At 44.5% G+C, this 12,663-nt stretch overlaps 1 protein-coding gene across 1 annotated transcript; it reads right to left on the bottom strand.

Moving 5' to 3' along the window:
* Nucleotides 1–5,844: 5,844 nt before the first annotated feature.
* Nucleotides 5,845–8,294, bottom strand: LOC148902419 (galactose-3-O-sulfotransferase 3-like). The gene is made up of 3 exons (XM_089018393.1): nucleotides 7,649–8,294; nucleotides 7,095–7,235; nucleotides 5,845–7,017 (listed from the first exon to the last, which is right to left on the bottom strand). Exons 2-3 carry the CDS (start codon nucleotides 7,172–7,174, stop codon nucleotides 5,919–5,921), a joined length of 1,179 nt encoding a protein of 392 aa, XP_088874519.1. The 5' UTR covers nucleotides 7,175–7,235; nucleotides 7,649–8,294; the 3' UTR covers nucleotides 5,845–5,918.
* Nucleotides 8,295–12,663: the final 4,369 nt, after the last annotated feature.

Raw genomic sequence — 12,663 nt, forward strand, 5'->3', positions numbered from 1 at the left:
ATTTATGAAAATTTTACGTTGGCATACGAACTATTTTTCGGGATACACACGGAGCGCCACAATGAGTGATGTGAACGAGCCCATTGTCCTAACAAGAAAATGGCAGCCGACTGTTTTTGTCCTGTATTCCCCGCCCCCAGTCTTCGGTTAAAGCCACGAGATTGGTCAAGAACGCAGCAGTGAGGGGAGGTGGTTTAAACGTTTAAACATGAATGAGACAGGCAGACGACAGAGACAGGGTGATAAAATGGATAGAAAACAGTGAAATTTGGACTCGTTTCAACTTTGATAGTTCAGCAGAGTGGAACTGCAAAGTTAAAATATCCAATCAATCAGGCTCCACAAATAACCCACACAAGCCATTTGTACACTTGATGCAAAAAGCTACCAACCCAGCTAAACAGAACACAATTGATGAAGAACTAGGTAAAATCATCGCAGAGAAAGCACCTACAAGGGATCATTCCTCAAATGGTGAAAGAAGGCTATGTTCCTCATCAAGAGTTTAATGCTGATGAAACCGGTCACTCCATTCCATCAAGCCATCAACGACTATCACAAAGGTAAATAAATCGACTTTATTATACAGTACAGTTTATTTCTTTAATTACAATACCATAGCACATTTAGTATACATAAAATAAGGTCTATTTTGTGTAGTTTTAAGGCTTAGAAAATTTGAAAGTAGAAAATTATGTTTTATGGGGACCTGGGAACGGATTATTCTCATTTCAAAGGTTTCCTATGGGAAATGAATTTTTGGGATACACACTTTTTGCCTTTACGCTTGCCTTTACGCTCTGTCTGGGAACCAATTAAGTTCCTAAGCCAACGTATCACTGCACCTTTGTTCGTCTCGCAGTGGAGAAATTTACATTTCACAGCAGCAACGCTTTTTGACCTCGAAACTGGTGCACCAACTGGGCCACCAGTTTCAGGCACCTGAGGGGCAGTCTGTTTCACTGGCGGAAAAAAAGAAACAAGGGCTAGGAAGCTGACGATTGAGGGGCAATGGAGCCAAAGCGTGTCGTTAAAGCAAGGTCTTTGGGTTTCGCGGGCACGGATGATGTTTGCCGACCGTTGGCGAGGTTGCTTCACAAAAAAAGCAAAAACACTTTGAGAACCGCCTGCGATGCGTCTGTGTGACCATGGCGACGGCTAAATTTAACTCGATGACAAACGATACCGCTCCAAGTGTCCACACAGAGGCGGTGAGTTTTGGGCCTCATCCTGAGAGAGGGCGGCGGGTAGAGGTAAGATATTAATCCCGAGCCCAAGCCCGACCCGACCCGACCGAGCTCAAAATGTCAGTCATTGCGTTCGGATCGGGCTCAGGCTGGGTGGGGCTTCTCACTCGTTGACTTTTTTTATGTTTAGAAAAATATATACTAAAACAACGTGTGGATACTAAACTAAGGAAGACTTGTGTTAAAATAAATATATGTATATTTTAAAGCAGTAAGGTAATTGTTATTTAACTACTCAACGGGAGCACGCTTTGAGCTCAGCGAAGTGAACAAGAGTGTCACGGTTTGCAAGGTGGTGGTGGATCCCAAAAAACAGGCAAGAGAGAGCATCAGGTTGTATTTGACAAATTGTATTAAAATAAAGTCAGCAGGAACAAAATCTAAAACATCAAAATCTTCTGAACAGAAAAATACAAAGTATCAAAGAAAACCAAGAGTAAAAGTCTGCCAAGACGAAACAAACACATGCAAAGCATACACAATGCATACAATGACCCGACCCCGAATGGTTGTCCCGGGAGTCCTTTTAACTGCCACTGATGAGGACGAGCAACACCTGTGCAACTGAGGGCGAGGCCGTCAGCGCTATCCGTTGGTCGCCAACCAGAACGTGACAGTCTGCCACTGATCGGAATGACCAGCGCCTGTGCAGGTGCAGGCGCGGCTGACAGCGCCACCCGTTGGTCGCCAACCAGATCGTGACAGAAAGAACTGGAAATGCGTATGTGTATTTTTTTATTTTTATATTATGTTCAATTACGTTTTACAGCAGGCCTGTTCTTAAAGGACAACCGACACCATTTTTTATTTGTTTCCCAACTGACATCAGAAAAACTTTTTATAATGATGGGTTAAAAGTGATTGTTCGTTCCTGGTTCATCGGTCTTCAGGGTGTTAGAAGTGGGATGATGAAATCAGCAGGAAGCCAGGTGTTGAACAGAATAAGTTATTTTTATCTTGTAGACAGCAGGAACATTGTGAGGTTGGTTGAGTAGACACATAGAGAGAGAGAAATAGATAGACGTGTTGGGAGAACCTTTATAAAAGACGGACAGGATGTGACGTAATATGATGTGACATCATGTAAAGGCAGGCAGGATATGACATATCAGGAAGTCCAAGAAAAACAAACGATGCAAAAAGATGTTTAAAGATGTTCGTATAGCGAATTACCTCGACATATAGCATCTAAAATAGCCAAAACACGCAGGTTGATATTTTTAGTCAAATGCAAAACACCAATAAAAATGACTTAAAGGTGCCCAAAACTGCCCCTAATGAGCTCAAAACTTGAGAGATTCAGAAAGTCCCGCCCCCAGTTCATGACGTCTCGTCAGGATAGTCCTTCACAAACTGCCTTGCCCCAGAATCAAAACAATGGCTTCAGAGAGTTCGGATTCGGAAAAAAGATCCTTTCTTGTTACTCATCTAGTGATGAATATGATTCACAGAGGTGTGAGTGTGAGAGTGACTGTTGTACGTCTTTGTGTGCCCTGCGATTGGCTGGCACCCAATTCAGGGTGTCCCCCGCCTCGTGCCCGAAGAAAGGCTCCAGCACCCCCCGCGACCCTAATGAGGAATAAGCGGTACGGAAAATGGATAGATGGATAGTTCTGAAGAGGAAAGCATAAGTGTTTGCGATCAATTAAAGAAGTCCTTCCGTATCAATTCAAGCCTTGTAAGCAAAGCAACGAAACTGGTGAAGGACATGAGATATGAAGCATATATGAAGCTCCGTGAATAAGCAATATAGCATCAACTTGGGTGATGTGACATATAAGGCCATGAATAACAAATAATAAGCTACTAGATGTCAACATCAATGCAGATTGTTTAATGGTTGTGCATGCAAAACGTTGTTTAAACTTTCATGATGAAGAGTAACAAACTTACGTATGAATGACAGCGGTTATCCATCGCTAACTCCGTGTAGCTCCTCCTTCCAACAGCTGAATCTTTGTCCAATAGGTTTGCTCCACTGTTATGACGATTGCTCTTTCACCACTGAAAGCCACTTTCTACCCATTGTCAGGCTGAGAGTGTGACAGCGGTTATCCAAGCGGGGATTCGTGCACTCTGGGGAGCTCCTCGGCTGGCGCTGCTCTGCTCCGTTGGAAATGGCGGCCTTGTCCGCTGGGAATTTTTGTAATTTTACACCTTCTTTATGCTTGTTACCGCAATTGGCTGCCACACAATTCACCATTGCGTTATTGATGTCGTTTTCCTTCTACTTTTGCGATCAAAACGGTGTATTCAGACAAAATAAGTACCCAAAATGCATTGTGTGTCACATTTTCGGTCAGCGGCGTTCGCTCAGTGACATCACTCCAGCATCGTCATCAACTCGAAAACAAGATTTCATGAATATTATTCAGCGCAGATTTTAAGAGGTAAAATATAGCTATATGCGGTGGAATCTTTGTAAAATACGCTCAGTCAAAGTCATTTGAAGTGATTTTTACAAATTATGGACGCAACTTGTCCGGAGGTGTCTGTTGTCCTTTAACATCTTATTTTTTTTGCTTTCTGGCGGAAGAAAAAGATTGTATGTGAAAGTCTCCTCGTCATTGAGAATCAAGACAAAGGCATTTGTCTTGTTTGAGACTGTTGACTTCACATGAACACAGCTTCTAAACTTCAAAAATGGACTTTGTTTTATGAATTCAGATTGATATCGATTTTCTATGCAGTCAAACCATAATCAAAAGTTTTCTACCATAATCCTTTCCCAAAACCTATTGGAAAACCGATTTGGTCGAAAACTGATACATTATAATCAATGTAACAATTAATGTAAGCTTTTTTTTAATCGATATTGAACAATACAAATACGCTTGCTCACAATGGGCGGCTAAACGAGGATAATGCGTCAGTCACAATGAGATGAGACACGTGGAAGCGACGTATAAGGAAGGGAGTCAAGTGGTGCATTCACTTGCGCTCAGTTTTCGCGAGAATCTATTTTCGCTTGCAAACAGAGGAATATTTTGTTTTAACAGTTTTGGTCGAAAACCAAAATGGTTGAGATCCGAGACGTTGAAAAACCCAGGTTGACTGTATATACCAGAGGTGGACAAACTACGGCCCGCGAGCTTTTAAATCCGGCCCGCCGAAGGTTGGTACACAACTGAGGTTTGATGTGATTGACGACATTCATTTCATTTGGACTTGTAATGACAGGCACTTAAAGGGGTAGAGAGAGAGAGAGAGAGAGAGAGAGAGAGAGAGAGAGAGAGAGAGAGAGAGAGAGAGAGAGAGAGAGAGAGAGAGAGAGAGAGAGAGAGAGAGAGAGAGAGAGAGAGAGAGAGAGAGAGAGGAAGAATACTTATTTACCTCAGGAATTTCCAAACTAGTTTTAAAAAATATACAGTGAGACCTCAACTTACGAACTTAATTGGTTCCCAGACAGAGTGTGTAAGGCGAAAAGTGTGTATCTAAAAAAAATTCCCATAGGAAACCATTAAAATGGGAATAATCCGTTCCCGGGTTTCCATAAAATATACTTTTCAACTAAACAAGCCTTAAAACTACACACAACATACCTTATTCTATGTATAATAAACGTGCTATTGTATTGTAATGAAAGAAATACACTGCATTGTATCATAAAGTCACTTTATTTACATTTGTGATGGTCATTTATGGCTTGATGGAATGGCGTCGGAGGTCGAAGGTCAAAGGGAATTGCTGTTTGGAAAGAGAGGCGCATTACATGACGAATGTAATTAAAGAAATAAACTGTGCTGTAAAATAAAGTTTTATTTACGTTTTTGATGGTCTTTGATGGCTTATGGAAGGAGAGTCACCTTCCATAAGGACTGTTGGTAACTTAACCTCTGGTGCTGTTCGGTCGTGTGCTTCCGCCGAAGATCACTCCGCCAGCAGTGGTGGGTGTGTATTATGAAAATAGTGCTTATTATAAGGTTTAATTTTCATAAATTTGACGTTTGTAAGACAAGAAGTTTGTAAGTTGAGGTGTTTGTAAGTTGAGGTCTCACTGTATATGCATTAAAAGGGTGACATTCAAGTGACTCTTGATTGCAGTGTTTTACTGGAATTGCGAAGGTTTTTAATTGCCTTAATTGACATTCTTGGTGTGCGCAAAAAGGTTTGTTTTTCCCGCAGCGGCCATTTTGTTGCGCTGTTCAATGTGCCTTTTTTTCTTTTTTCCCTCTGGCTCTACTTTCTTTCGTCCGATTTAGCTTTTTTTGTCATTTCTCTTGACTTTATCCTTATTTCTTTTTTCCTTTCTTCACCTTCTATTTATCTAGCTATCCAGCTAACTATCTGACTAGCTAGCCGGCTAGCTATTTGCTATCTATTCGCTATCTAGCTGGCTATCTATCTAGCTATTAGCTCTATAGGTGCCTTGCTAGCTATTTGCTATCTATTAGCTAGCTAGCTATAGCTAGCTTTCTATCTATTTGAGTTACTTCCGGGTCGAGTAAATGCTGGCGTGTGTGGCTGCCGCTGCTCAGCCACAGTAAAACTTATCATGGGACTGTAAAGTGACCTTGAGAGTTTTGAAAGGCGCTCATAAATGATGCATTATTATTATATATAGAAATGGATTTTTTATTATTATTGACACTCCCAGTTTCCACCCAAGTACAGGTGCCCCCTCAGACCAGGTTTGCGAAGCTCGCGAGCAGGCCCGCTCATCATGGGCAGTCAGCCCGTGCGGTTCTGACGGTAGCGAGCAGACTCGGAGCGCAGCAGGATCTGGGTGTACTGGAGCTCGGGCGTGACCACCCTGGAGCAGACTTCCCAGCCGGGGAAGCGGCGGCTCAGGTTGGCGGGGAGATCGTAACCCAAGATGCTGACCTGGGCGCTGGGCTGCCAGGGGCGCAGGTCCTTGTTGCGGATGTCCCCCAGCGAGCTGGGGCGGGGGGGTATGTGTCCATCGAAGCAGCTCCGCAGCAGCCTCTCCCGGGCGCCGCGCAGGAGGTGCAGCTCCCGGGCAAGGCAGGCCGAGCCCAGCGCCGCCAGCCGGCGCCACAGCGAGGCGTTGAAGTGATCGTACAGGTGCGCGTCGATCCAATTCCAGGCGCGCACTTTGTCGGCCAGTCCCGGGTCCAGCCGGCGCACGGAGCTGGCCGTGCGCATGTTGAGCTTGACGTAGACCAAGTCGTCCAGGTCCCAGGAGAGGAGGTGGCGCAGGAGCACCAGAGACTCGTCAAAATACTCAGCAATCATCACCAGGGAGAAGACCTGCTCCACCTGGGCCGCGAAAGCCCGCGCATAGCCCACGTCCGCCGCCGGCCGGTCCTTGTCGCCGCCCAGGTCGTGGGTCAGCGTGTTGCGGGCATATTGGGCGTTCCGATCCCACGGGCGATAGTAGCGTAGCGGCTGCTCCAGGAAGGCCCGCAGTGACCCCCCAGGCACCTTCCTGAAGGTCTGACAGGACTGGCCGTAGTAGCCGAACAGGGATTCAAACATGGCCGCCGGCTCCCTCAGGATGGTGATGTATCGGGCGTCGGCTGGCGCCACGCGCCGCAGCTCGCCGGCGCTGAAGCGCAGGTGGCTGCCGATGACGTTCGCCGGCAACGTGTGCGGGTGCACAAAGTTAGCGCTGAAGAGCTGGGGGTAGCCGAAATCATAGCCGCATTGCTGCGTGGGCAGCGCCACCGTCAGCCCGTTGCGCTCGGCGAAGCGGAACAGAATGTTCTGCACGGTGCTGCCGGCCGTCTTGTGGGTCTTTAAGAAGACCACATTGGTGAGTTTGGCCTTGCCGCCCACGGCCTGACGGGAGCACCAGTAGTCGTCAGTCCTACGGGCAGCCAAGTGGGTCATTTGGACATTGGGTCGGTTGCAGCACCCCACGCGAGCTCCCTTTCGTTCACTCACCATCGCCACCAGTAGAGCATCATCAGAATCCCCAGAGTGACGGCGATGAGGACTCTCAAGAACTTGGCAGGCTTCCTCATCCTCTGCCCCACTCGTGCTGTGATGATGAGAAACGAGGGGGGGAAAAAGTCCGAGTCAAACCTGGGGGCAAATCGGGTCTTTTAACTCCTTGTCGTAAAGACAATTTGGCAGTGGCAAAAAAAAAGATGGATTCAGGTCCAATCTCTTTTTTTCTATCGATATTTTTGTTTCCATCAACTGAACATTCAACATTTAGCTTGTAGTAGACGTGCACATTCCACCCTGATCTTCTTCTTTTCCTTTCTTTTCCTTTCAGCGAATCACAGGTTCGATCCGCATGTTTGTTTTAGTCAAGCTTTTACGTCGGATGCCCTTCCTGACACAACCCTCTGTATATATCCGGGCTTGCGACCGGCACAAGAAGACTTATGTCCCTTTGTGGCTACAGAACAAGCAACTCGCTCAGTAAAAGACTCCCAAACACAAAATGGTCATCGGCACAGCAACATTGAAAAAAGCTAAACTATACTGACCGTTTGATGACAACGCTCTGATCTTTAAGATGGATCTTTAAAATCCTTTAAGATGCTTCATCTCACCCCCAAAAACAAAACAATAAGGTGAGCACTGAACTGTTTATTGAGGCTACGCTGCAGGGCAAAAGCGCGTCCGCAGACTGAACATGAGAAGTTCTTATCACGTCGGTGCGCTGCCTGATGAGCTTTGGGCTGCTGGTTGATCAAGTTGCTGCCAGTCTGTTTGCCGGCTTGGAGATGATGTTGGGCTCCTGATGGCGCTTTGATCCTCTCCACTTTCATCTAGAACTGCTTCATGTCATCACAAAGAGGCTACAGCAAGCGCTGAAGAATGAATGACTCTGTGTCTTTGTGTTGTCATATTATTTGTTATTTTTGTTTTTTGTCCCCAAGATGGCGGCGCGTGAACACGCAGCGTTTCTCCCGGTAAATTGGCGTTTTCCTGTTTATTATGTTTGTAGTACGTAAGTGCCTTGCACGCTGGGTCCAACGACAGTAATTTCATCTGTGCTGTATGTCATGCATATTAGCATATTTGAAAATAAAGCGGACTTTGACTTGACTTTGAATGAATGGTTTTTATTGATTTTTTTTTGTGATCTACATCAGTGTCATCAGTGTTTTTGCCGTGGGCCAAATTGTAGTTACAGTTTCCTCTCACAGGCCATTATGAATTTGGGGAAGTCATTACAATGTTTCATCTACTCCACATATTGCATATAGAACGCACAACAAATGAATGAATAACTAGTTGTTAAATTTGAAGTCAAGAATAATGACTGTTATTGTGGTTTACATACGACAAATTAAAATTTGGGTTCAGACTTTAGCAAGCATCATGAAATTTCAAGTTTGATTTGCTTTCGCGAGGCAAATAAAATGAGGTGGCGAGCTAGATTTGGCGCCCAGGCATTAACTTTGACACCTATGATGTAAGGGATTAGCCAGTAGTGATGGGAATTCCGGCTCTTTTCAGAGAGCCAGTTCTTTTGGCCCGGCTCACTAAAAAGAACCAGCTCTTTTGGCTCCCAAATGGCTCCTCAGTTTGTTTGTTTGTTGCTTAAATTAACTACCAAAAATCATGTAAAATTATGTGAAAAACAAATTACTTATGAAAAAATACACTGTATCAAATATTTTTATTCATATGGATTGATTTATATGTGCACAGTGAGCATCCACAAACTTTCACTTTCCCTGTGGTTACTCTGGTCTGATGATCAGCTGTCACTAATTTGCTTTTCATATTCATAATGCTATCATACCAACTAGTAAAAAAATGAATCATAATAACAGCATAATGTAATAACGTGTCCACCTGTCTACCCTAACCACCCTCCCCCTTCTCCTCACTGCTGCGTGTGTCTGTAATTCTCCCTTCCCTCCTCTACCACGGATATCGACCAATCACGTGCGGCTTTAACCGAAGACCGGGGGCCGGGAATAGAGGACAAAAAAAGTCGGCTCCCATTTCCGGCTCCTTGTTAGGACCCCGGCTCTCTTCGTTCACTTCGAAGATCCGGCTCTAAGAACTGGTTCGTTCGCGAACGACACATCACTATTCGCCAGCAATCTGAAAAGAGAGCTAGCTCAAAAAATAAAATAGCACAATTCAATTTCCGATGGAGATGAAAGCTCAAAAAGAAAGGAATACAGGAGCCTACGGCTTTATGATTGGCTCATGGTACCGCGTGAATGTCTGAATTTCATTTTCTCTTGTCACATCCGAGTCATGCTTTCACTTAGCAATAGCAGGTGACACTTCAGCCAGCACAGGTCACGTTTTGTCAGTGACGTGCAGTCAGTGGAGGCAGTGCCTCACCTGTCATCATGGAAAGCTGTCATGGAAATATCAAATAAAAAAATAAATTAAACAGTTATATGTATTTAGTGATTTGTACTTTAAAGTTCTTGTCCATTTAACTTCACCGTTTTAGGATTTTTTTCAAAATCGCTGAATTTTCACATTTACCGTTCAAATACTAAGTAGAGACGAGCGGTGAGGCAGCAGCCGGCTGAGCCTCACCATGGATTGCGCAATCACTATGCTTACTGTGCTGGCTTGCTCTGCAGTGAGACCGCATTGCTGTCCTTCTGCATATCGCTATTAAAGCGTTCAAACACGTTTAGTATATGAACTAAATTTCTACAGTTTAGCTGGTGTATATAATGTAGAGTCATTGTACATTATAAACACTGCACTACAGTGTTTATTTTGTTTTATTTTTATCAAAACGCTGTGCGTAGGTGAGGCAAACAGTTCTCCCGCCTCATGACAGGCAGGGGGCGCTTGTGATTCCAGAGATACTTCTTACTCCACGTCTGCAGAATAATAGAATTAGAGACAGAAAGCTACAGTAAACAGTTAGCAAGTAAAGTGCAACCCTGCAGTCATTTTTTTCATGTTGCTTGGCCTCACTTTCAGAATGGAGGATTACATATCTAAATTGAAAGAATTTTCTAAACTGGACTTTCAATCGAAGCAGGAGGTAATAATTTAAGGAAGACCAACACCGGAGCTAAAAGGTTTGCTTCAGACAACGGGACACAATACTCGCTCTTTTCAGGCGGACTGGTACACACGAAAAGGCTGGCTGTGTGGATGTCCAGCAAGAAACCGCCTTTTCTGCTTTTTCTGCCTTCTGTTCTCAATTTGTGACAATGTCTGGACTCAAATGGGATCTTGCGACCTGAAAAATTTACAACGGAGCCTCATCAAAAATGAGCGAGATGTCATGATGCTAAAAGAAATGTTAAATAATTTTGTGTTTCATGGATTTTGGATGGGAGAAAGGTGCGCATTTCTCCCCATCCAAAATAGTTGCCTATCTTGATGACGTCGTGATCTACAGTGAAGGTTGGGATGACCACTAATTGATTGAGACTGATTGAGAAGGTGATTGCAACCACCTGGGAATGGCCAATTGCCGCTGGGATCTGATTGGCCAGAAGCTCAGGTGAAGCACCTTTAAAACTAGACTGAGCCAGTCTCTTGGAGGAGGAAGAAGAGGGACAAAGGACAACCTGGAGAGCAGTGTTACCTGGGGTCTGCCGAAAACTGATATCAACTTCAAATAAAGAAAACTCACAATACCCTTCCTGCATCTGGCTGAGTTAACTTCTATCAACTTTCCACCTGCGTGCTGTATCGCCGCACGACAATTGGTGGCAGTGGTGGGATCGTTTCACCATGCATGAAGAAGGTGGGATCGTTACGCCTTGCTGAAGTGGAGAAGGATAAGAGGAAGCCGAGAGGAAGAAGGTGGGACGAGTAAGAAGTTGTGTAGCACGGGCCAACCAAACTGGACTGAAGAGTTCTGAAGGGGATCAAGGAAACCAGAAGCTTGAGTTGCCCCAAGAAGATGCTGTCGTTCTTTTCCATGAGGCGTCTGACAGTTGCCAAGCCAAGGATGGAACTGAGCAGAGTGAGATGGAACCAGTGGTGAAGCCTAAGACTCAGACAAGAGGTGATGTTGATTGAACAGATCAAGAGATCAGATGCACCCAACAAGCAAGAATGGACATTTGACAGTCGATCTAGTCAACATTATCCTCCTCTGGGACCGCAGCCCCAGGGCGCTGACTCTCGAACATCCAGGCCAACGAACCTTCCTCCCGCACAAGAAACTCCCAAGTTGGGTTACCTAACATGCCCAACCTCCAGAGTTTCATCATCCAAGACAAGCTGCAATTCCCATGGTTTATGAACCCAGAATTGCAGAAAGAAACGGAAGATGCAGAACGTCAGAAGCTGGAAGAGGATCTCCAGCGAGAATAACAGCAAGAATTTATCAGGGAGAGATTGGCACCCTGAACAGAAGGTGTTAATATTGTTGCATACAGGATCAAGTAAGCTACTGGCAAAGTGGCAGGGCCCATACGCTGTGATTAGGAGAATAGGACCTGTCACATATGACATTCTCTACCCTGACAACAAATGTTATTGCTGATTATTTGACAAGAATGTCTGAACTCTGAGGAGAGGGGGTGAATGATGTCATGATGCTAAAAGAAATGTTAAATAATTTTGTGTTTCATGGATTTTGGATGGGAGAAAGGTGCGCATTTCTCCCCATCCAAAATAGTTGAGTTGGGCGACCACTAATTGACTCTGAGAAGGTGATTGCAACCACCTGGGAATGGCCAATTGCCGCTAGGACCTGATTGGCCAGAAGCTCAGGTGAAGCACCTTTAAAACTAGACTGAGCCAGTCTCTTGGAGGAGGAAGAAGAGGGACAAAGGACAACCTGGAGAGCAGTGTTACCTGGGGTCTGCCGAAAACTGATATCAACTTCAAATAAAGAAAACTCACAATACCCTTCCTGCATCTGGCTGAGTTAACTTTTATCAACTTTCCACCTGCGTGCTGTATCGCCGCACGACACGAAGACTCAACATCAGCATCTACAATGCTAAGGTAAAGGAGAAGCGGGAGCTTTTAAAAGATCTCATCAATGCCACCTGCTTCCTTGCCAAACAACAGCTGGCATTTCGTGAAAATGATGAAAGTAAAGGCTCCGCTAATCGTGGCTACTATGTTGAACGATTACATGCTTTCGCTTGCGAGTCATTTTGGGACATCCACTGTATTTTCTAGCCTGTGAAACAGAATTTACGATTTAATTGAAGCAGTTGGTGATGTCATTAGAAATGACATTAAAAAGGAGATCGGTGCAGCCCAATTTGTTGCTGTAGAAATAGACGAGATTGTCATTCTCAGCACTGAAAACATAGTCGGAACGGGACTGATCAAGGACGACTTTCTTCACTGGCAGTGATCTCCGTTGAGACAGAGAGACTTTTAAAACTGAAGAAAGATAAGGAAGGCTTCTACAAAGAAGTTATTGATGCCTTTCTTCAGAAGGAGCGGCGCATGGACTAAAGGTAACACGATAAAAAAGTTTTTTTTTTAATTATTTTTTTTTCTATGCTACAGTTTGTATACAGTATATAAAGAATGCTGACATGAAATTTTAAACAAAATAGGTTAACTGTTGCCAATCAAATGGTGA

This window comes from Hippocampus bargibanti, linkage group LG02 (genome assembly GCF_051943395.1).
Source record: "Hippocampus bargibanti isolate YZ-2025 linkage group LG02, ASM5194339v1, whole genome shotgun sequence".
NCBI lineage: Eukaryota > Metazoa > Chordata > Actinopteri > Syngnathiformes > Syngnathidae > Hippocampus > Hippocampus bargibanti.

Bases quoted from the DNA above. Each gene is read 5' to 3' on its own strand.
- LOC148902419 (XM_089018393.1), bottom strand. From the start codon at position 7,174: ATGAGGAAGCCTGCCAAGTTCTTGAGAGTCCTCATCGCCGTCACTCTG. The intron at 7,018-7,094 runs GTGAGTGAACGA...GGCTGCCCGTAG, and splicing joins ATGCTCTACTGGTGGCGATG to GACTGACGACTACTGGTGCT.